This window comes from Pinus tabuliformis, chromosome 7 (assembly GCF_031772625.1).
Source record: "Pinus tabuliformis cultivar Carrire ecotype Pingquan chromosome 7, CPIR1, whole genome shotgun sequence".
NCBI lineage: Eukaryota > Viridiplantae > Streptophyta > Pinopsida > Pinales > Pinaceae > Pinus > Pinus tabuliformis.
The window spans coordinates 1,611,567,721-1,611,593,850 of NC_142293.1; the positions used below are offsets into that span (position 1 = coordinate 1,611,567,721).

General features: G+C 35.1%; 2 protein-coding genes and 1 pseudogene across 2 annotated transcripts; 1 reads left to right on the forward strand and 2 right to left on the reverse strand.

Annotated features, from left to right (window-relative positions):
- Window positions 1–227: 227 nt before the first annotated feature.
- LOC149254361 (putative mannitol dehydrogenase) lies at window positions 228–2,388 on the forward strand. Its single transcript, XM_089457021.1, has 5 exons — window positions 228–316; window positions 442–555; window positions 668–895; window positions 1,207–1,646; window positions 1,851–2,388. The coding sequence occupies exons 1-5, from the start codon at window positions 228–230 to the stop codon at window positions 1,919–1,921; spliced, it is 942 nt and encodes a 313-aa protein (XP_089313147.1). The 3' UTR covers window positions 1,922–2,388.
- Window positions 2,389–4,807: 2,419 nt separating this feature from the next.
- Window positions 4,808–11,808, reverse strand: LOC149254362 (S-adenosylmethionine synthase 1 pseudogene; annotated as a pseudogene).
- A 4,281-nt stretch (window positions 11,809–16,089) lies between these two features.
- On the reverse strand, window positions 16,090–25,734 carry LOC149254363 (linamarin synthase 1-like). The gene is made up of 2 exons (XM_089457022.1): window positions 25,164–25,734; window positions 16,090–17,068 (listed from the first exon to the last, which is right to left on the reverse strand). The coding sequence occupies exons 1-2, from the start codon at window positions 25,678–25,680 to the stop codon at window positions 16,098–16,100; spliced, it is 1,488 nt and encodes a 495-aa protein (XP_089313148.1). The 5' UTR covers window positions 25,681–25,734; the 3' UTR covers window positions 16,090–16,097.
- Between the last annotated feature and the right edge of the window lie 396 nt (window positions 25,735–26,130).

Below are 26,130 nucleotides of genomic sequence, written 5' to 3' on the forward strand. Positions count from 1 at the left end.
TGCAATAATGTTTCCGGTTTCTACTGTGCACGACCTGCCTTGCTGCCTAACGATGAATTTAGCTCTCGGTTATTCAGTGGTCATCCTGCTATATCCTGCCATACTTGACCTTTTAAATACCCATCCCAACACCTGTTGTCTCCTCAAATCTGTTCTTTATATTCATCTGCTTAGCTGCTTCTTCTAAGTGAATCAAATTTATTTATGAGTGTTGTGAAGAAGAGAAGATGGTTAAGGAAGTAGGTCAGTCTAATGTTCAAGGATGGGCTGCTAGAGACGAGTCAGGAATTCTCTCACCCTTCAATTTCACTCGCAGGTTTCTCCTCGCTTTACTCTCATAACTGCTTTTATTGATACCCATTTGCAGAAAACTTACATTTAAATTGTTTGCTTCTATTGATACCCATTTGCAAAAAACTTACATTTAAATTGCCTTGAAAGGGAAACTGGGCCGCATGATGTTACTTTCAAGATCGTATACTGCGGAATCTGTCACACTGATCTACATCAAATTGGTAATGAATGGAAAGCTTCCCAATACCCAATGGTTCCTGGGTAATGTCTTCATGATCTTCAACACTGCTTCACATCAAATAGCAAGACAGAAAGAGTATATGCCTAGAAGTTCATGCTCAATTTTAATTTACTCGCAATTCTATTTTTGTAGCCATGAAATAGTAGGTATAGTAGTTGAAGTTGGTTCAGAAGTGAAGAATTTTTCTGCTGGAGATTGTGTGGGCGTGGCCTGTATGGTTGGAAGTTGCCATCATTGCGATTCTTGTAGCAAAGGCCAAGAACAATATTGTGAGAAGGTCATTTGGACGTATGGTAGCACCGATGTTGATGGTTCTGTCACTTTTGGAGGTTACTCATACTTGATGGTTTGTAACCAGAGGTAATTAATCATTATCCCAACTCATGCAACCATTTTTGTTTTAGGGCATATGGGCTAAACTCGCCATAAAAGGCTTCCTTTTCTGTCCATATAATCTTGTTCATGTTTGGAATGGGATCAACGAGTTTCGAGAATCTCCCAATTGACTCAAAACCTCGGAAAATTTAATTGCGCCAAGTTCCGGCAGGCCTTGCCGAGATGGGTGGTTTGTCTCTTTTATATAAAACCAGAGACAAATGGCATTAATATTTTTTCTTTATATTGGTTAAATAGGGTTTTAATAATTTGGGTGGTTTGTGGGTTGTAAGTAGCTTTGTGGTGAAGGTACCAGAGAATCTTCCCTTGGATGTCGCTGCACCATTGCTATGTGCGGGAATAACGGTGTACAGCCCCATGAAATATTTCCAGATGACGGAGCCTGGAAAGAGCGTGGGCGTGGTGGGGCTTGGTGGTTTGGGACACATGGCTTTCAAATTTGGCAAAGCTTTTGGGTTGCAAGTTACGGTGATAAGTACATCGCCTAGCAAGCAAAAGGAAGCGAGAGAAATTTTAGGAGCAGATCACTTTGTCATCAGCAAAGATGAGAAACAGATGCAGGCTGCAGACAAGTTTGTAGACTATATTATTGACACAGTCTCTGCTAATCATGCTGTGGAGCCCCTCCTTAATTTGTTAAAGGTGAATGGGAAGTTGGTCATAGTTGGTTTGCCAAAAAAGCCTGTGCAATTTGCTGCTCCGGCTGTTGTTATGGGTAAGTCCTCCATGACCTTTTGTCTTGTAGATAAAAGATATGAACGAAAATATATTTCAATCAAACTAAGAGTGTCAAAGGCACCCACAGCTTAGGCAGATATGCTATATCTAAATTTTAGATTTCTCTACTATTTTCTTGAATAAGAATTTGGGTGTTAATCACATGGAAGTTGGAATTTAATTTTTATTTTGGTGTGTGTAGCCCGTCTATTTGTAGGGGGGAGTTTGATTGGAGGGGTGAAGGAAACTCAGGAAATGTGTTATAGTTGGTGAGAAGCTTTTAGCTCTCATAGAAGAGTAGGTTTATGGCTGAATGAGGATGTGAGAAACTAGGAACTGTAACTCGTAGAATGTAATAGATGCCCGAGAGCTTGAACAGTTTCTTCTAAATCTCCAGAAAATGGAAGTGAGGAAAATACACAGTATTCACGAGCCACATTACCTCTGAAATTCAAGAGAACTGACAAGTGGGCACTTCCTCCAAAACCTTCTTTTGTGGCTACAGTATAGAGTCTGAAAATTTGGTGGTTAAAGCTTGTAACCTTTCTCACTTGGATCAAGTCATTGGCATGGCTCCCTACTCCATATTAGATACTTTTGAAATGTCGTTGAAACTATGTTGGCCAACCCCAGATTGTCTAACCTTATTGAATGCCATATCTCTTGCAGAATCCAAACCATGATCCTCAACTAAATATTGATGTTTTTGCAAACTAGGTTTGTCAAATCAATATGTCTGAGCACAGTGATGGGGAAAACAAGGATTAAAAACATCTTTCCTAAATCTATATGCCTATACTTGTGAAATTCGTCATCTACCAATAGCTAGATAGCATCTGCAAGCAAATTGAGAGATACATCTATATCATTATTCTCTTGGCTTGCAGTGTTTTAACTTCTTGAACCAAGATTGGATCTACTTAAATTTGATCGACTTCTACTTTTGTTATCATATATATGAATACTTCTATCATAAAACTGAGTGTTTGCAAGAGGTTGCATAGATTTCAGGGAGCCCATCTATTAAAATAAGAGTAGAATGGGTACGCAATAAAGTGATAATTTTGATAAACAACATCTCACACATTGAAGGTCGAGATAGAAAGAGAGATTAGCATTTACCTCAAGGGAATGTAAAGATATAATGAATTCATTTCTACCCTTGAATTATTTGTAGGGAACAAATGTTATAGGCCACCTAAATTACCCTGTAAAAGATTTGGGCCCTTGGTCGAAGAATCCATTTGTGGAGAAGAATGAGCATTAGTGACTTATAATCTAGTTGGGGAAACATCCATTTTTGAAATTTGATAAACTAGAACACTACTTAGTCCATTTCCTTACTTGAATTCTAATGTGGAAGTCAAGAATATTTGGAAATGAAGCATAGTTCTTGTTGTCTATACCTTATGGCATCCCTATAGGCCTTGATATCGTCTTATCGAACTCACAAATTTATGTAAATGATGAATTGGGCTGCAAGAAAAGTATTCATTTCTACAAACGTCAGAATTGGGCTGATCTTCGGACGGACCAAAATGTCAAGTTCAGGTAAGCATTATTGTTATAGAAGTTGTAGACTAAGAACAGGAATGACATGGGGAAAAGTAGGAATATGAAAAGAAACAAGAAGACCCCTCATGTCTACCTATGCAAGGTCTCAAACACCATGCCCATCTTTGTAAGTATTTCTTTGACTTTAAATTCATGTTGTAGCTAAGGAAGTTTAATCTATGCTTGTGCTTTCAATAGTCCTAGAAAATAAAGGGAGAAGTGGGCTTCCACCTTTAAAATAATTATTTTTAAAGAAACAATGCCCTCCTGTTTTGGACCTATGAACTTTGCTAAAAATGGATAAGGACTAGGCATGGAAGTTATATGTTCCAAGGTACATGTAGGACTTAGCATGGTTGTTACCTCTGCCAGGGTATTGTTCTTGTAGCCAAATGGATTGTGAGCACTATGTGTAAAAGATTGAATTCCAATAGTTGATATGTATGGTGTGAAGAACCAAGATGTGCTAGATATATTTCATTGATGGAAGATTTTAAGTGTTGTTTCTGTCCTTTTGAAATTTCCAGGAACTATATTAAAAGAAAAACAAAAAAATAATGTACACATTTTACTATGCCTTTTCATTTCTTTATTGATAAAATTTTCTTACCATTTATACTCATGGGAATTCTATTTAAAGTATTTCACAATGATGGGAAACAATTAATTTATTAAATAGAATTCTAAGAAAGGGTTGAGATGGAATATACTAGATGACACTTGCAAAGTTTTCAAACAAATTCCTGAATGAGATGTTTGTTCTTGGACTACCATGATTGCAACTTATGCAAGGCATGGACCTGCTGAGGAGGCATTGAGATTGTTTCAATTAGTGATATATAAAGGCCTCTGTCCTAATCAACTCATGTTTACCATCCTTCTTATGATGTGTATCTAATTAGATTCTGTACAAAATACAACTACCTACACTTTAAGCAGCAGTTGTGATCTCAAATGCCCAAATAACTGCTTTGTAAATGTCCAAAATTGAATAGTGATCACAAATTACAATTATCTGTTTCTTAAGTAGCCATGGTCTTAAATACCCAAATAGCTACTCTTAATTGTTCAAAAGTGCAGAGTGTTTGCAATGTCGCTATCAATGAAGGAAGAAGGTGATATTTATCCCCAAAGCATGTGACCAAGCTCTTCGAATCTTCCATGACGTCTAAGAGGGAAAATTAGGTGTTTTCATCACCATTACGGGATGTATTGTGGAGTGGGGATAGATTCCCATCTTCTGCTACTGTTACCAACTATGTGTTGCAATTTCAGTATATATTTCATGTGGTTTTCTAGATTTAAGCAATATTTTAAATGTCTGTTAAATTTTCCTCTTCTGGTTGATTTTTAATGGAAGATTGAACGTTTATGTAACTTCTCTGGTTGATTTTTAATGGAAGATTGAATGTTTATGAAACTCTAATTTTCTTGTTGCTTAGGACCTCCACCTAGAAATTGAAAATGTTGTTGGTCACGTGAGTACAACGATGAGTAATTGTTTTCTTTCCAACTGATTCTACAAATTAGTGTTCAGAGTCCAACAAGTTAAGCGCATTTAAATTAGAGTCTAATGAGCACATTAAATCATGAATGGTTTCAAGGTTACCAGATTCTTACTCCACAGTTGCAAGCTTTCTCCCACTTAAGGACCTTTACAGTCTCCCAAGTGAAATTGGGATCATCCCAACCCAAATGGCCATATGCAGCTATTTTTTGGAACCTCATATTGCCTCCCCGTTTTAGGTCAAGATTGATAGAAATCATGCTAGGGTGAAAGTCAAAATTTTCCTTGATCAACTACAGGATTTCGGTATAGAGAATCTTTCCAGTACCATATGTGTCAACAAACACAGAGAGTGACTCAGGCACACCTATGGAATATGAAACTTGCACAAGGCAGTAGCGTTTTAGCCCGGTAGCAACAACACTCTTGGAAACTTGTCTAACAATGTAGCCACCACTACAATCCACCTTGGTGGGACCCCTTCCAGAAAAGGCTCCTCCATCATGAGCACCCCAACCACCATATGTATCAATAATAATTTTCCTCCTAGTGAGTCTAGCATCCCCATGGAGTCCTCCAATTACAAAACACCTAGATGGGTTGAAATGGAATATTGTATTTTCATCTAGATATTGGGAAAGAACAACCGGCTTAATGACATGCTCCTTGAGATCAACTACAATCTGATCATTGATAACAGTTCCATCATGTTGAGTAGAGATGTTGTTAGTCCAGGTAGTAACTCCACAAAGCAATAACTGATTCTTATCTTATTCCACAAGGTAGGTCTTCATTATATACATGAGGGAGAGACTGTTCAGTTCATCTCCTGATGACAGTTCTTATTTCTAATTTATTTATTTACATAAATTCACCCAATCACAAGGATTAGGTGTCAACATTCCCCCCCTTAATCTGAAGGGATGTTGGTGAGTCCAAGCATCATTCTGAATCGTTCAAGATTTTCTCTTCCAAGCGCTTTGGTGAAGATGTCTGCAATTTGCTCATTTGTGGAACAATGACGGAGATGGATTGTTTTGGCCTCAACATGATGTCGAATCAGATGATATTTAGTATTGATGTGCTTCATTCAATCATGGAACTTTGGGTTCTTGGCCAACTTTATTGCAGAGGTATTGTCAATCATGAGTGGAGTTGATTGTACTTGTTTTACCTGCAAATCTTCAAGAATTTTCCTGAGCCACACAATTTCTTTTGTTGCTTCAGTTGCTGCCACGTATTCTGCTTCTGTTGTGGAATCTGCTGGAACTGATTGTTTGCATGATCTCTAGGAGACAGCTCCTGATCCAAGACTCATAGCATATCCTAAAGTAGATACCCCAGTTTCTTTGTATCCATTGAAGTCTGAATCAGAGTATCCAATCAAGCTGAAGTCGTCCACCTGTGTATACTTGATTCCAAAGTCTTGTCCCTTTAAGTACCTTAGAACTCTTTTTGCAGTAGACCAATGTCCCTCACAAGGATTTTGCATAAACCTGGAGAGGATTCCAACAGCAAACGAAATGTCTGGTTTGGTAGTAGTTAGGTAGTTGAGACTTCCTACAAGCTGTCTATACTTTGTTGCATCCTCAAATTCTTTTCCTTCAATAGATATGAGCTTTAAGTTTTGTTCCATTGGAGCAGTAAGAGGATTGCACTGTGTCATGCCAAACCTGTTCAATAGATCTCCAATGTATTTCTTTTGAGAAAGAAATATGGACTTTGGATGTTGGGTTCCTTCAATGCCAAGATAGTAATGAACATAACCCAAATCAGTCATTTCAAAACTTTTCCCCAATTCCTTCTTTATGGATGCAATGTAGCTTTCATTATTCCCTGTCATCAAAAGATCGTCTACATATACCACAAGATATACAACTGTTTTGCCAACTTTCTTGACAAATAAAGTTGCATCATCAAGATCATAATGTTTGAAATTGAGTTTCAGAAGATGCTCAGTTAATTTTTCATACCAGGCTCGTGGTGCTTGTTTGAGGCCATACAAGGAATTCACAAGTTTGCATACTTTATGTTCATGTCCTTTCACAGCAAATCCTTCAGGCTGGTACATAAAAACATTCTCTTTTAGATCTCCATTCAAGAAAGTAGTTTTTACATCCATTTGATGGACTTTCCAACCATTCTGAGCTCCTAGTGAAAAGAGTGTCTGGATGGTAGCCCATTTTGCTGTGGGGGAAAAAGTATCCTCATAGTCAACCCGTTCATTTTGTGCAAAACCTTTTGCCACAAGCCTAGCTTTGTGCTTGTCAAGTGAGCCATCAGCTTTATACTTGTTCTTGTAGACCCACTTGCAGCCAATTGGTTTGGTTCCTAATGGGGATCAACTAGCTTCCAAGTGTCGTTCTTTATGAGGGCATCATACTCCTTTTGCATCGCTTCTTTCCATTCATCATGAGAAGCAACTTCTTTGAAGGAAGTTGGTTCAAAATCTGTAAACAAGTTCAATTCACAATCATAAGAAACATCCATATCAACAGGTGAATTAGAGTCATCTACATCACCTCCATTTTGCCGGTTTGAATTTCTGGTTCTTGTCTTTCCAACTTCATCAGGATGAACACTTTCAAGTGTCTTTGTCACCCATTTTGGGGGACCTTTTTTAGATGGTCCAGGCTGCTCCGTCGATTGAGTTGGGACTAAATCAAGATTAAGTCTCCCAATTCTATCAATTGCATCACTTAAAGCATCATCCATTGTTGGAGTTTCATGCGGGGGAGAGTGTTCTTTAGAAGAGGATTCCACATGTTGATCTAGTATAGGAATCCCCCCTTCAAGATGTGGAATCTGATTATCAAATTCTTGAAATGATTTTTCTTTTGTGAATCTATCCAAGCGATCAAGTTGCCGCTCAACAACATTGTCAGTTTTGGATGATTCAAGAAAAATTACATCTCTAGATACAACAAACTTTTTATTTACTTCATCATAGAGACGATATGCTTTGGAGGTGTTTGAATACCCCAGAAAGATACACTTACGACTTCTATCACCAAGTTTGTTTCTATGTACCTTTGGTATCAAGGCATAACAGGTGGAACTAAAGACCCTGAGATGATTTACTGAAGGAACATGTCCATACCACATTTCACATGGAGTGTTGTTTCTTATAGCATTAGATGGACATCTATTCTTTATATATGCAGCACATAGAACAGCATCAGCCCAAAAAATTATCTTTACATTTTTGAAGAAGAGCATGGATCGTACCATATTTAAGATTGTCCTATTCATTCTTTCAGTGACACCATTCTGTTGGGGATTATAAGGCACAATTGTTTGATGTTTGATCCCATGTTCGTGAAGATAGTTTTCAAATTCATTTGATGTGTATTCTTTTCCATTATCAGTGCGAATAGACCCAATATGAGATTGTGCATCATTTTCAATCCATTTATGAAAATTCTTGAACGTTTGAAAAGCATCAGATTTGTTCTTCAATAAATAAACCCAACACATTCTGGTGTAGTCATCAATAAATGTAATGATATATTTATTTCCATTTGCAGAAGGAACAGGCATTGGACCACATAAATCTGAATGAATGAGTTCAAGTTTCCTTTGTGCTCTTGAATGTGAATCATGAAAAGACTGTTTGCTATGCTTTCCTAGAATGCACGCATCACATTGCTTAAGTTTCCTAGGAATTGTAGGCAAACTAGCAACACCATTTTTCTTCAACAAGCGGAGACTGTCATAGTTCAAATGTCCAAATATAGCATGCCATAATAAAATTGATGGAAGTGTACCTTCTTCATGATGAGAATTGTATGAGAAATGTTGTGCATGAGCAGAGGTTCCTTGCAGCGTGATAAGCCTTTCTTCTCCTATTCCCCTCATGACAAGTGAGTGGTCAGATGCTTTTCTTATCTCAAGCTTGCCATCAAACATATGAATGGAGTGACCTTGCTGGCGGATGTGGACCAAGGACAGCAAGTTTCTATTGAGCTGTGGGAGATATAGAACATGATCCAGAAGAAAGTCTGGAAGACCATGCAGTTTAAGCCTAATTGTGCCAAGCCCTGATGGCTTGTTTTTTTGATTGATCTGCAAACTATACTACTCCATCAACTTTGTCACTGAAATCTTCAAAAAAATATTTTCTATGAGTCATGTGGTAGGTTGCTCCTAAATCAATAAACCAATCATTTTTCCAAGAAGCAAGTGAAGCATTAAATAAATCTTCATTTACTCCAATGTTACAATGTGCCACAACATAGTGAGCAGATTAAGGTGCTTTACCTTTGTTTGTATCATCAGTTTTACCTTTCTGTTGGTTTCTTTTCTGCTTAATTTTGTCCCATGGTAGCTTGCATGTAGAGGCATCATGAGATCCATTTCTTTTGCAACGTATGCAGTGCAAATCTTCCTTTCCTCCTTGAGAATGTCTGCCCCCCCTGCCTCTGAAATGTCTTCCTCTTCCTCTTCGTCCACCTCTTCCTCTTGTAGAATCTTGAGCAACATGTTTTTCTTTATGAGCAAGGCACCCAACCGCTTCAAAAGATTCAGGGGTTGTCTTCTTTCCAAAAGCTTTCTCTCTTTTAGCAAACTTTTTCACAAGAGAGTCAAAGGTTATATCTTTCAGATTTCCATTTTCTTGCAATGACTCAAGATAATTGGAGTAAGTAGGATAAAGTGCCTTGAGAAAAGCGATAAGAGGAATATCCAATTCAACCTTAGTGGATTTGATATCATGCATTATAGACTTTACCTCAGATGCAAGAGCAAGAGGATCATTATTTTGCGATTCAAGAGTGAAGAGTTTAATCATGAGTTGAACAACTTCAAGTGTAGAATGTGAGTCATAGAGTTCTTTCAGCTTTTGTAAGGCTTCAAAGGCAGTTGAATATGAAAAAATGCTGACTCACCTCTTCATTTAAAAATGCTATGATTAATGCATAAGCTTTGTTGTTCTTGTTTTCCTAAATGACGAGCTCTTTGTCTGAGGTAGGCTGTACTAGTTCATTGTCTCCGTCTCCGACACACACTCCTTTCCACAACTCATTGAAAATGAGGGTGTGTTTTATCATCCGGGACCATTCAGGATAGTTCTCCTTGCCAGTGAGAACTATTCCCACCATGGATATGATTGAATGCATACTGTAGCAAAAAAAATTTCTGCTGCAAAATTTTTACTCTTAAAAAAATATACTTCTGATGTGACTGGACAACAAACTCAAATGTCAATTCACATTCATCTGGATAGAATATAATTGAATTTGGAAAAGTGAGCACCAAGAAAGGCTTATCAATGGAATAAGATGACAACCCATGAAGGAACGGATCATATGAATAGAGGAAATAACGCATACACAAAAACTCATACTCACCCTATTCATTTATATGTCAAATACATAAATCTACATAAAGCACAACATTGTATGCGATATCTTTTGCTACATCCTTTGCGACATCGGTGGTAATCTCAGCAGTCATTCTATGATTTACAAATGAATGTCACAAAAAAATTATGTGAAAATGACAAAAACTATGAAATGGGGGCGACACAAATGCGTATTGTGAGCGAGCGAAGGTAGTGGATGGACGAGTTGATGGTGAGAATGGGCAAAGCAAATGAGAACCGCTAGTTTTGTTTGATGACAAGACAGAAAGTAATTCCTTACATTAACCCCGCTCCCCGGCTAAAGATATCCAGCTAGTTGTTGAAGAAGCCTGCTGATCTCACGCCACCTAAGTGTTCTTTGTCATTAGCTCTGATTCCAAGAGTATATATACAGGATGAAGTTCCGAGGCTTGCTGCAACGGTAAGGCTGAGTGCTATTACAAATGAGGTTGCGTGGTATATATACAAGATGAAGAGTTGAGGTAATGGATGGCATGCTGCTGGAACCAATACAATCACACTCAAACTGCATATCAACGCACTGTTGATCTCAACTCATCAGTCCTGCGAGCTTGGCAAGCATCTGAAAATTTTGATAAGGTTCTGAAGGTTGATGTTATTCCAACAGATAGTAAATTCTGAGTAGGGTAACAATTCAATGCATGGTTATATGCCAAAATAAACTTCAGACCAACGTTTCTTACAAAACAGGAGCAGCGTACAAATTTAGAATACCTGTGTTTCTTAAAAAACAGGACCAACGCACAAATCAACTGTCTAACGCAGCATGACAATATTCCACTAAAACTTCTTCAGGCAATATTCCAGTGCTGAAGTCGTCCCTATCTCAACGTTTTCTGAATTTAGGCAGGAAGAAGAGTAGATAGACTGTGCAGTAGACAGAGAGGACAAAGAGGACAGAGAGCATAGTACACAGTGGACAGAGAGCTCAGTAGGCAGACTATAGAGGGCCAGAGGACATAGAGTAGTAGGTAGAAGGGAGTTACAACTACTTTGGGAACTTGGCTTTGATACCATGTCAGGCCATGCAGTAACTCCACAAAGCAAAAACTGATTCGTATCTTATTCCACAAGGTAGGTCTTCATTATATACATGAGGGAGAGACTGTTCAGTTCATCTCCCGATGACTGTTCATATTTCTGATTTATTTATTTAAATAAATACACCCAATCACAAGGATTAGGTGTCAACATATGTGAACAGTGTGAACTCTTAACAGGACCATTGCCCCTCCCTCATTTTTATACTCAACAAAAACTTGGGTCTTTCCATCTGGTCTCAACCAAGGGTAGGTTCCATTATTTCTTACTTCAGTCAATTGTGCTCCCCAAACATGTGGTCCTTATCTCCTGCACAAATCTCTTTAGGATTCTTAGTAAGATGGCCATGGACACCCTATGCAATGTCGAGGCCTTTTTGTTCAATGTTCACCAGGACCTTGCAATTATCTGCATGCAAGCTAACATCCACTGACATGAATTGAATTCCTCTACAGGTGTTCCCCTCACTATCTTCTCATAGTCTATATTAGCATTAGTTGTGATTTCTCCAAATATCATAACCATATTTGTCTTTGTGCAGATCTCACATGCAACCTTGATTTCAGGATCTTGCTCCAAGCAAGAATCCAAGATGGCTTCAGAAACCTGATCACAAATCTTGTCCGGGTGTCCCTCATTGACAGAATCAGATGTGAAGAGGAAGTTGTCCATCTAAAAAATACAGGCACGTAAAAAGATCAGTAGGAAAGAAAAAATATGACCAAACACTTGACTTAACATGCAAGAATCACCATTTAATATAAACTGTTAAACAACACATAGTTAGCTAGAAAACTGAAAATTGACTGTGGAATGAGAACAACTAGTTTTACATAAATGCAGAAGTGTATATGCAAAATATTTTATGCAATATGTTGATCGCATGGATATCCTTCTTATCACTAGAAAATATTGCTAGAGACAATCATTCCTATGGAGAAGTTGTTGCAGACCAAATGGTTGGAGGATACTGTGATTTACAACAATTCTAAATGGGACTTATTGAAAAACATGTTGATTCTTTGGGTAAATTTTTGGCCAAAGCCCAACCAGTCCAGCACCATTTCAATGCATTTTGATTCTTCAGATATTGTCTTTGATAAGGATGCAAGAACAAAAGATGCTCTAATAAAAGGGGTTTTGAATTGGATCCATTTCCTAGGAGATATGAAAATAGGTTTAAACAGGGTTGTAAAGGAATTAAAGGGCTTCAAGAACTTGTACATAGCAGGCAAGGTGAAAGTAGTTAATTGGCATAGATATATGCTAAGCATGTCATTACCCCTACAAAAGTGTTTATAATAGAGTCATCTAGCTTATAAGATGCTTCCTTTGCAAAAAGAAGGATGGATACAAAGGACCCCTGGGCATAAGTAAGGAAAGTATGTCAGCAATGTTTTTTTCAAACGTGAGAATACAAATACAGAGTATTTTATTTTATTTACAGAAATCACCCTATTTCTGGTGCAACAAGTTGTATACTCCAGAGACATGTTGGTTCAAGGATTCTCAAAGTCCATACAACAATGCACTGAGAATGTATTTGTGGTAACCTCTGACATATTTACAGATTTAGATCTAATTAATGTAGAAAAAATAAGATCCAGCGTGCTAACCTTTCGAATAAATAGAAACAGCCAAGGAAACCTAAAGAAAAACCTAGCCTCAAAAGAAGCAGCTTGAGGGATTTAAAAAAAAGACAATTAGGGAAAAGTGTAAAAAATTAATTATTTGTGATGTATTGGATAGAGAAGAATTTGTTTCAGCTGGTTGGCAATCGTTGAAACCTCATATAAATGTGATGTCCCTAAGAACCTTCCCCAAAGTGAGTTCAAATGTTTAAAAATATTAGGTATTCATCTGATTAGTTCATGTCCGGAAAAAGGAAAAAAGACAAACAAACGAAAGGTTCATTAAAAAGGTATCTTCGCTAAAATGGTACCTTAGCTTAAGACATAGATGAATGGTATCCCCTCTTTTCTCCTCCTGTGCATAAGGGCCAACAAATGAACAAGAGAGTGTGCATAAGGGCCAACAAATGAACAAGACAGTGCACTGATAGAAGTAGAGGATCACTCTCTGTTTTTATCGTCATCACTTGTAACATGAGTTTAATGAATCTGGACAGAATTTGTTGCTACGGGAAACAAGGAAAGGATCCCTCTTGTAGCAGAGTGGGTTTTCCTCCAATATTGCCACTCCTCCAACCATTCTTTGAACCTCATTCAGAATTGAACTCGCTTTAGGGATTTTAGGGATTTTAGGCATACACACAGAAGAGAAATAATACACAGAAGAAAAGATAACTGAATGGAAAACTGAAACAAGTACATAGCAAGAACACAACAATAGTGTTGAATGCTAGAGTGTTTTTCTTATTCAGTCTTGATAGAGAAAAATCTAAAAACAAAGTTACACAACAATAGGACTTCGATTCTGTCGGAGAATGATAGAAAATTTTTGCCTCAATTTCCATGCTTAAACAACTTTAGAGATCAACCCTAATTTCTCTGCATAAAAGTGCCAGAAATCACTTTGAATCTCTTGCAATATTATGTCGTTAATAACAAAAATCTGCACTTGAAAGAGGCTAGAATTGGCAAATAGTATCTATACCTGGTTGTCTTGGAGAACTATAAAATGTCTTTAAATTTCTTTGATAATAGAGAAACCATTTGGATGCTTAGGAGGTTCATTGTACAATCCCCTTAAAAGTCATTCAAAAATAAAGTTAGTCAAGCTTGATGGCTTAAAACATAAAAGCTGACAGCATTTAGAAATTTCAAATTTAGAAATTTCACTTTTCTTTAAGAACTACAACACGTGGATTACTGGTTAAATATTGGCTCAATCACACTTGTTTTACATCAGGTAAAACAAGAGAATTCATCTTAACTCTTGTTGTAAACTTCTTCTATGGAAGTGAGTCACTAGAAAAATTTATTGAGTATTGGTAAGGAACACAAGGCTTAATTTTGACATCTGAATTCTCTTAGCAATGAATATAAAACATTATTTTGTTCTTTCTTCTGGCAGATTTTATACAAATTTGTCTAAAGATGACTTCATCATTGTGTATTTTGACATGAACATTTAATGGTATGCTAAGATAAGATTTTGAAATACTTTGATAGAGATAAAAAAGGAAATTTTTTCGAAATTGTTTACTGAGGAAATGAGAAAGAGAATTTTTTTCCAATTTAACAATTTTATCGGCCTCTCTTTGCACCTTTTGGGACAATTGCTAATCTTATTATCATTTTATTATACATTAAAACATAATAAAAATTATTATCGTTTTATAAATGATCTTCCTATCCAGGTATTACATAATGTTGCCATGTATTTTAACTACTATCGATATTATGTATTGCAGATTTAACCTAATTATTAAAAACAAAAAACAACGAAAAGCTTAAAAAGTATATATGTATATATAAACCGTAGCATCCGTTTAACCACAATGCCACACAGTTTGCCAAGGAATAAGTTCATTAGTATTCTTTTGGGGTCACACATGGAACCGAAGTATCCTTATTTTAGCTTGTCTATGTGTGAGCTTGAAACGAGGCTGGCAGATCACGATGCTGCACCAGTCGTGAGGTAAAACTCTACGTGAAGTGGAGCTGAAACATTAGAAATTGTAGCTGTAGATGAGCTCAACAACCTGAATATATAGAAATTGCAGAACGATATGTAACATTAAAGATTAAATAGGCCCTCTCGACTTGCGCTGTTCCGTAGAGGTCTGCTAAGGTTTGCTTCTACCTTTTACCACTGATTGCTTCTTGTGAAGTGAAATATTTCAATATTAATTTTATATATATATGGTTAAACAAAGAATTACGTATATATCATATAAAATAATTTTAAAAAATAATATGTTATTTTAAAACAAATTAAGTAGTTTTACTATTTTACATTTTAGCATTTTGTTAAGTATATTTTTTTATTAATTTTGTATAAAAATTAGCAAAGATTTATTGGAATTATAAATTTAAATTGAGTTTAAAGAATTGAATCTATTTATATATTCAATTAATTATATATATATATATATGGGTAAACAAAAAGTTATGTATATATCATATAAAATAATTTTAAAAAATATGTTATATTAAAAAAGATTAAATAGTTTTACTATTCTACATTTTAGCATTTTGTTAAGTATATTTTTTTGTTAATTTTGTAGGAAAACTAGCAAAGATTTGTTGAAATTGTAAATTTAAATTGAGTTTAAAAAATTGAATCCATTTATATATTAAAAAACACAGTTTCAATTATAAAAACACACATATATATAAACCATAAATTTATAATTAAACTAAATTCATACAAATTTGTTGATTTTGAGGAGTGATATCTTGAATATAAAATAGAAAAATAATTTTTGTATAATAAAAACATTTACTCAATTTAATTTTATTATGATTTATAGATAATTTATACATTAAAATTTAATCAAATATATTACAGAAAATTAATTTATATATAATAAAAACATTTGCTCAATTTTATTATGATTTATAGATAATTAATACATTAAAATATAATAAAAATTGTTATCGTTTTGTAAATGATCTTCCCGTCTAGCTATTAGATAGCTGTTTGCCATGTATGTTAACTACCCTCTATATTATGTATTGTAGATTTAACATAGTTATTAAAAAACAAGGAAAAGTTAAAAAAGTGTATACCATGATAAACGAAATATATATATATATATATAAACCGTAGCAGCCGTTTAACCACAAAGCCAAACAGTTTACCGAGGAATAAGTCCACAAGTATTGATTTCAGGGCCACTTAAAGTCATACATGGAACCGAAGTATCCTTATTTTAGCTCGTCTGCGTTCGAGCTTGAAACGAGGGTGGAAGATCACGATGCTGCCTCATCGAATAAGTAAAAATCTACGTCAGGTGGTGCTGAAACAATTACAAGTTGTAGCTGCAGATGAGTTCTTTAAAGGTCTGCTTCGACCATCTGATTGCCCTGAGATGTATTCTTTTGAGGAATAATTTGGTGGAGTAACTTGTCTAAGTTGTTGTTAGAAGATCCTCCTTCCTCGACCGCTCGCTTCGCACTTTCCTTCATTTTTCCAATTCTTCTCCTCATTTTGACTCCTTCCTCTCCTTCTATCAAATTCCTCACCAGCGCTGCCACTTCTTCCCTTTTCGCGGTCTGTTTCAAGTGCAGTCCTATGCTCCACTCCTCACAAACAAATTTCGCATTTGTACGTTGCTCGGCATAGAAGGGCCAGCATATCATTGGCACTCCGGCGCTTATGCTTTCCAACGTGGAGTTCCACCCGCTGTGAGTCAGAAACCCTCCCACAGAAGTGTGGGACAGTACCTTTATCTGAGGTACCCACCCAACCAACAAACCTCTATCCCTTGTTTCTTCAATGAATTCCTTGGGCAATATGGCAGACTCGCCATGAACTATATCTTGTCGGACAACCCACAGAAAGTGTTGGTTGCTGGAAGCCAATCCCCATGCAAATTCCAGGAGTTGTTGATTAGACAAAACTGTAATGCTTCCCAAACAAACGTACATGACAGAGCATGGCTTCCGAGAATCCAACCCTGTGAGACAGCTATTTTCTTCTTTCCACATACTCAATTCGTCCGAGGATCCATGCTTATCTTTACAATGGAATGACTGAGAGAGTAGTAGAGGACCGATGGGATATACACGGAAGTTAAGTCTGAGTGCCTCTAAGACTGGGCCTTCCAGTTCTTCGAATGTGTTAACTATTACTGCGGCTGCTGATAATGTACCCTGGCCTTGAATCATACTATATTGAACACCCGGATCCGAAATGTCTGTGACTAAGAGGAAGTTTGGAAGGCCCCTCAGCCGCAGCGGAGGCATTCCCGGGATGCAAGTGATTCTCACTTCATCAAGATATTCCTCGGTAACGCAGCTTTCATCTGTGAGACATGAAAACTATTTTATAATAATACAAAAGAAAATCCATAGAATGTTTAAAAATACGTTTGTGTACAGGAAAATAAATCGAAGGATTTTAGCTGCCTGGGATATGGAGATAATTGAGACAATTACATTCTGAATAAAGTAAACGTGAGCAGGTTGTGTAGTGCGTATATTTTCAGTTTCTAAACAACTTGTATGTGAAGTAAATATAATATTCGAAAGTCAAACTTCTATGTAAATTGAATGTAATTTACATATGACATGCTGCCGTTGCGAATGACTTATATTTTTTTATCATTTCAATTCTTACCCATGTGATATAACGATTTTTATTATAATAATTTGACGCTGGAATCTAACGATTAAATCTAAATAATCTATATATATAGGGAAGGAAAAAGAATGTCATATATATATATATTCCAAAATATTGTTATTATTATAATAAATTTTAAATTTTTATTTTATATCGTATATGGTTATTTTTATTTAAATGATAGATTTTGTATATAACTATTAACAGTTGATTTAATATATGTTACTCAAGTTTATCATATATTTAATAATTTTTGGGGTTAATATTAATTTATTAATCAACATAATTATATTATTAAATATAATTGATATAAGTTTTAATATACCAATTATTATATAAAAGGGGGAAACTGTGATATATCAATTATATTTAGTAAATTATATGATTGTGCTAGTAAATATAGTTATCAATAATTGGAACTTGTCAATGCAGTGTGGGGTTTAAGTTTTCGCTCTCCAAAATGAGATAATTCAGGTTGAAGTCTTGAAGGGCCTTAGGCCCTCCCCTCATTTCAGTGCACTCCCCATATTGCCATTCCCCCTATTCATACAAAATGCATGCAGACAAGGTAGATTTTTCTGAAGACCCCCATAGAGGCCAAATCATTTAGAGATCTCCACCCCTAACCTTGCAGCACTCGATGGACCTTGGCGTGCACTTGAATACCACTAGTTTTTCAAAAAGGAAATCATCAGTAGGCTCTCCAAGTGAAGGATAAAGGGAGGAGTAGGAGGTATTTTTTTGCACTTCCACCCCACATCCTAGAATAATGATCGACTCAACTCCAAATACATCAATCCCTCCGACAAGTGACAAAACTACCCCTCCCCCTTTCCTAGACTTAACTTATCAGCCAGTGACTCTTCCTTCTCGTCACTCCCCACTATATTCTACTAACTTAGTATCTTGATAGCTACATAGAGAATAGTCTTCTAGCCCATCTTCTAGTTTCTTGTGCATCATTCTCACAACAGACATTGAAAGCAGAGATGGTAAAAACCCTAGGTTCTTGATTCTCTCACCTCCACTTGTTGATGATCCACGACGACAAAAGAGGAAGTGTGTCAAAAGAAAGAATGTGGATCCTTCCCTAGTTCTACATAAGGACGTGCAATAGATTGAGATTCTCAATATGGAAAAAGAGTTGGCATTTTGCTAGCAAAAGCGTGTCCATGGTTTTTCTATAGGTGGATAGAGCAAAAGAAAAAAAAAATCATCTTTTGGATATGCCCCAAAACGCTTGATATTAGATACGAGTTGGATGGGGTATCTCACGAAGACAAAAAAGGATGCACAAAGGTGCTTCAATTAAAAATGGTTTGAGAGATATTGGGTACTCTATTTAAAACCCCGGACAATAGATTTTGATGTAAAATCGAAAAAAATAAAATAAATAAATAAATAAATTGATGCCCATCTAGGTTCAACTTCCATGGCTTCCCCTAATATTTTAGTTTGAGGAAATATTCATGGAAATTTTGAATACACTAGGTTTTCTTTACGTAGCAGTAACTCACAAATCCTGAGCTAGAGGAGGAAATGAAATCCTATCTATTGCTCAAAGCAGGGCTCACTTAGAAATCAATGCTAAAAAATAGAAATCCAATATTTGGGATCTTAGGGAATCTATCACTACAAAAGTTCCTAAATGAAGTTCCTCTCCTTCAATTACAAGGGACTAACCAACCCCTCATAAACATTGGCTATGAAATGACTAATGGAACTCCATTCCCTCACATCCTACTCTTATAGGAGTAGATGGTTGAAGGAATAAGGTCATTTCATCTCTCTAATAAATTCTCTAGTATTGGTTTTTTCTTGCTTTGGATGTAATTGGGAGATTTGGGGTTAATGTCTCTAGATGAGATAATAGATGGTTTCGTTTAGTTTTGACTTAATCCTTCAAATCATGACTTTCCATGATAAAGCTCTCTAGAGAAATGGAAAAAATCCTTCCTTTCCATAAATGTGTTTGGTCCCTTTACAAATCATGAGTTTATTGGTCAAACATTCCTACACTCCCTTATACGGACTATGGAATTGTTATCATGGAAGGGGACCTAAATTTGACATTATGAGTTGTTGATGTCTGGGGAAACTCTGCAATAATTGACTCGTATATGAACTTGTTTATCTATTTGATTGAGAAAATGGGATTTTGTGACATTCTTTCAACCAAGATTTCACCCACATGGTAAAACAATAGGAAAAAAATCTTATTGAATTGCCAAAATGTTGGATCATGTCATCATTTAAAGGCCCTCCATAACTCTAGCACCAGGTTTTGTCAAAGATCCATGGTTGGTGGGATTTTGATTGCTATCTCATTCTCTTAAATTTAGATCTCTTCCCCTCTAAGCATATAATTCTACTGACTTAGTTACCGGAGAATCCATAGTAAGAACCATTTTCTGCCAACGTTTCAAATCCCAACCGGGATCCATCATCAGGACCATTTGAATGCTTGATAGAAGAAGAGCTAATTTGAGAGATTAAATATTAATGAGGAGAGAAAATTAAGATGAATGTCAACTGTTTTTATTTTTATTTTTTTGAGATGTCGGGTATTTTATTTATTTATTATTATTTTTTTAGCTAATTAATTAATTAATATAAATGATTATTATGTTGATCATTATTAAAATTCATATTAATTTTAATTAATCAATTATAATATTTTTAATAATTAGTTACCCCTTTTTTTTTTTTTTTTCTCATCCACAGAAATATCCTCACAGTTCAGATTTTCGGTGACTCTTTGAATGTTGTTAATTGGGTCAATGGAAAATATAGATGCCAGAATTATATGTTGTTGCCGCTGTTTGAAGAAATCCAAAATTTAAAGCACTATTTTAATGTATTTTCCATTGAACATATTTACAGGGACAAGAATGAAGAGGCTGACAAGTTTTCTAAAGAAGGTTTGCAGCAAGCTGTGGGCATTTGGAAAATAACAGAACAGACCCAGGACCAGATCCGTGTGTCGGATCTCCCCCCCTACACTTAATGCTTTTTGTTCTTACATCTTTATATGCTCTAGTTTTCAGTGGACTTATGTATCTGATTCTGGAAGCATATGAAAAAACACAGTTTTTACCTTTCTATTTTCACTCTTTTCTGGCCAAGAGCGTATAGAGACTTAGTTTATTTTGCATAAACTGTGGGTTGTTTTCCTTTTTGAAAGGAGACCCAGTATTTTCTCTCTGAGACAGACTTGGTTATACTTTTGTTTTTGGCTGTCCGGCTGGTTATAGGTGAAACACAAGCTAGTCTTTATGCTTGCGCGGTTTTTTACTGAGGAGTCTTTTGCTCCTTTCTTGCACTCTTATGCTGAATGTTCACTCATCTGATTGTAACTTTTTTATTTCTTATAAAAAAGTTCGTTTTTTTTCTTCGGAAAAAAAATTAGTTATTTTTTTATTTTAATATAATAATTATTATTAATATTAATTGTAAAAATTAATAATAATAATAATAATAATTAATATAATAAATAATAATAATAATTAGTATTAATAATATTAATAATGATCATGATTAATATTACTAATAATAATAATCCTAGTATATTATATTAATATTTAATATTTATTATATAATGTAGGTTAGTACAATTTTTATTATTATTATTATAAATTAGAATTATTATTAATATATTTTAATAATTAGTTACCTTTAATTTAATATAATATAATAAATTGTAAATAATATTATTATTAATAATAATTATTATTAATAATAATAATTATTATTAATATAATAAATAATAATAATAATTAGTATTAATAATATTACTCCTCGAATATTGTATTAATATTTAATATTTATTATATCTAATATATGTTAGTACAATTTTTATTATGATGTTATAAAATAGAATTATTATTAATATATTTTGCTATTTTATGAATAGTATTATTAGTGTATTATTATTGTAATGTATTAATATTAAAATTAATTAAATTGTATTGATATTAATAATAATTATTATTATATTAAAATTGATATTATAATATTAAAAATCGTAGTTAAAAATTAATAATAAATAAATAATTAGTGTTAATGATTGATAATTAATATCAAGACATAATAATTAATATTGATAATTAAAATAGTGAATTTTTTTTTTTAATTTAATTAATATTTAATAATCACTATTTATAATTACTATTGTGTGACCTTAATTTCTCTGATTAGGGGAAGCCAACTTCCACTAATCTCCATACCATTGTCTCTGTTGAGATTATGTGGGTGCTTGATAATTTCAAGAGCTTCTCTGATCTTTCGCCTATGATGTTGTTCTTCCCTAGCGATAATTGAGGCGCTTTCCAAGCAGACATGGTGCTTAGTTTTTGAGGAGTGTTCTGCCAGGGCCGAAGTACGAGACCTTTCATTCTTAATATCAGCTCCATGTTCTTTGAGTCTAGTCTGCAAGGAGCGACCTGTTTCACCAATGTAGCTTTTCCCACATGAGCAATCTATTTTATAGACTCCTTTAAGTTGATGTTTATCAATACTATCCTTGACAGATCTCATACCTTGCCTAATAGTTCTAGGTGCTGAGAATTGTGTGCTTATGTTTTTCTTCCTTAGGATTTTAGCAATCTTATCTGTAACTCCATGAATATAAGGTAGAAAAACCCTACCACACTGAGGCTGATCACGGGCCTTAGGTTCATGAGATAACATCCTTTTCTCGGCTTTCTTTATTGCTCTTTTAATCTCATTTTCTTTGTAGCCTAAACTCTTAAAGGTTGAGACTAAATGCTTCTTTTCTTCATTCAGATGTTCAACGTCACAAATTCGAAGGGCCTTGATAGCAAGAGTGTTTAGAACACCAAATTTCTGGCTTGGGTGATGGTGGGAATCAGCGTGGAGGTAGTTTTCTATATGGGTTGACTTCCTGAAAACCTTATAATGATCAACATAATAATAATTTATATTAATCAATTAATTAGCTAAAAAAAATAAATAAATAAATAAATAACTAAATAAAATGAAATAAATAAATAAATAAAATAGCCGACATCTCAAAAAAAAAAAAAAAGAGCCGACATTCATCTTAATTTACTCTCCTCATTAATATTTAATCTCTCAAATTAGCTCTTCTTCTATCAAGCATTCAAATGGTCCTGATGATGGATCCCGGTTGGAATTTGAAACGTTGGCAGAAAATGGTTCTTACTGTGGATTCTCCGGTAACTAAGTCAAAAGAAATAAACCACAGAGGTCTTAAATCCATATAATTCTATTCAAACATAATCCTTCTTGTCTTGAAAACCCAGCTTTTATTGAATCACTGAAATCCAACTAGATCCCCTTTTACCTTGAGTCCCAATCACCCCCTCCCAACAATAAAACCCCGCCAAATCCTATAACTATAAAACTAATTGATGATTAAGTGGGAAAGGGAAAAAAAGAAGAAGAAGCACACAATAAACACCTAGCTAAAACTGAGGCTAAATTGAAAAATACATGAGAAAAATATCTAAGAGAGGACCGCAATGGGCCAAAAGGAAGAGATAAAGGGTTTGGAGGATTAAAGAGAAATTGCTCCAAGAAAAGGAAAACTAATGAAGGCTGAAGAGTATAGCCATTTGGCTACATGTAGAGGATGACAACACCATGTAATTTCACAATATTTCAAAGCAAAGGATATCTATTTACACTATTTGGGAGATCAAAAAGCCAGATTGGCTCCTTTGCAATCTCCTTCAAAGATATCGAAAGAAGGATGCAATTATTTTAGGGACATTTTTCTACTCCTCAGAGAGACACCATACAGGAAGTACTAAATGTGATCAACCTTTTCCCCAAATTTATAAACTACGAATGGAACATATCCTCAATGGCTAAGGTCACAAAAGAAGAGCTATAGTTTTACATAGTTTCCAAAGAGGAAAAACCCCATGTCAAATGGACGCCATATTGAGTTACACCTAGAATGTTACAAATTTATAGTAGATGACCTTATCTATGTAATGGAATAATAAAGGACTTCATGACAAGTTATTTCCCCCTTTAATTCCTCTTTATCCCAAACTCATACTCACCTACATTCTTTTACATCTTTCATATGATTTCCTTGTCTAACTCTATCTATAGTATTATTTTAGTGCTCATTTCCCTATACCTCAAAGATATCTTGTCTAATCACATTTCTCTAAATAAAATTCTATTATGGTAAAATCATGATATTCATTATTTCATTAGCCTTTCCCAAGAAAGCCTTCTTTTTATAGAAACTAAGAAACAAAGAGAGATTTTCTATAAATTTGATCTCTCAAAATATTTTGATGAGATAAATTATATCTACCTAAAAATCCTCTTAACTCATTTAGGGTTATGTGACTTCTTTATAACCTGGGTGATGAACTACATCAACAAAACCTCTTTTAGCTTGCTAATTAATGCAGGAACCTCTCCATTCTTCCAAATAAAAAGAAGCTTTAGGTAAGGTTATCCACTTTCAACCCCTTTCTTCCTCGTTGCAAAAGGACTAAGAAAAGAAATCATGGATTCAAAATCACGAGGAGATTTCAAGGGGATTGAAATATGTCAATGTTTCCAACTCTCACCTTTATTTTTTTTGTAGATTTCAAAGGGATTGAAATATGTCAATCTTTCAAACTCTTACCTTTATTATTTGTAGAGAATACTTTGGTTTTCTTTGAAGGGAACATATCTCACCTTGAGTCTCTAAAATACATGTTTTGGTTATTCACTAATGCTATAGGAATGAAGATAAACCATGCAAAATTTTCCATCATTGCTTGCAGGATCCCAGAAAGGGTGAAAGCCTGTGGGGGAAATTTTCTCCAAAAATATTAATCAACTGAGATCTGCATTAAAATATCCACGTTTTACATTAAAACTTCTAAAATATCTCAAATCGGACTAGAGATGGCTTTTGGAAAATATGAAAAAGAGAGTATGAATTTGGTGGAATAAATTACGCTCAAGGGCATGAAGATTGATGTTGTGTAAATCAGTTACGGAAGATTTCCAATTTTTTTGGGCTTCATTAACCTGAATCCCTTTCGACATTCTACAAAAGCTTAAACAATTTATCAAAAAAATTATTTCGGAAAACATGGAAGAATACCTTTTAAGGTACTTCTGGTTACTTCTTGTACATTTGATTCCTCTATCTGAACATGTGTTGATGCCTTGTTTGAAGGGGCGACTGTCTCTCTGTTTAGTTTAATGAGTGTTACGTCCTTTCTTGAAACTGAAGTGAGCCCCTCTACGGTTGAGTTTGTTCACTCCCAACTGATGGTTGAGAACCTAAACCCTCCATTTCCATATATTATTACAAATCAAATATTTGGGTTTGGCATGTCTGCTAGGGAACCAAAGCTGAAGAAAAAATTGTGGACCAAGTTCTTACTAGTAGAATTTGTAATCGGGTGGCAATGTGAAAACTGGAGGGCGGTGGAACAAAAGGAATTGTAACTCACAAAAATCATTCCCACTTGTGATGCGATTGGAACCTATTCTTGAATTCTGAAACCGTCAATGAACAAACATTGACACGGTAAGAAACAGTGAATTTCCAGCTATTCTTGAATTCTGTAACAGTCAATGTATTCATGTTCCACCATTAACTCATGTATTATATTCACAAGACTGCAAGACTTAAACAAGATGGATCACTACCCCTTGGTTGGTTGCGGGATGCACCTGATCGCTTATGTGTGGGTGCAATTAACAGGAAAAAAGACAACTTATAATTACTACAACAATCAACTAAGATGTTAATATTTGTTGCGTACCTTTGAGAGGAAGATGTCCTTTGTCAATGAGCAGAGGGACAGAAGAATAGGCCGTGAAACCGAACGCACTGGTCGGCCAGAAAGCAACTCTGGGAACATCATATTCGTCTGCAATAATCTGCGTCTTTGATAAAAGTCCATCCGACACAATAAAGGTTACTGGAGGAACGTTGGGAAGATGTCGGAGTTTCTCCATCAACTTCCCTAAATGAATATGAGCATGAATTTCCATGGAATCGAAGAGCTCCGTAAGATTTTGATTTTGACTACACCCGTGTTGGGGCGGCAGCCCGTCTGGCACAGCTTCGAATTTTATTTTCGTATTCATGAAACCTTCACGGTTTATAACTGCCCCAGATTCAGAAAGACGCCTTTGGACAAATTCGGTAATCACAAAAGTGATATAGAACCCCCGGGCGGACAAAACATTGGCCAAGTTCATGAAAGGCTTTATGTGGCCCTGCAAGGGAATTGGAAATAATAGGGCATGGAGGGGAACTGATTCCGATGCTTCCATGGTGAAGGCAGTGAGAGGGATCTGAACTCTGGAAGGAACGCAGGGATGCGAAGAGGGATCTGAACTCTGGAAGGAACTTTGAGATGTGGAGCTATTTATAGAGTTGCAGGCCTGTAAATACATTAAAATATAATTGTTCACACTTCAAATGCGTATCAAATAATTCCTCTTGATTTTAAGATTAACTTGTTCCCTTATATAAAAAATAAAAATAAAAAAATTAACGCAGAAAAAACAATTCACACCTATTTATTATTTCATTCATATTATGATATTAATTTAGAAAGTTTCTTAGATGTATTATTTTGGTATTTTCGATGACGAATGGATGGAAATTGGGTCAAGTGATATACCTAGCAAAAACAATTCACACCGATTTATTATTTCATTCATATTATCATATTAACTTTGAAAGTTTCTTGATGTATTATTTTTGGATTTTCGATGATG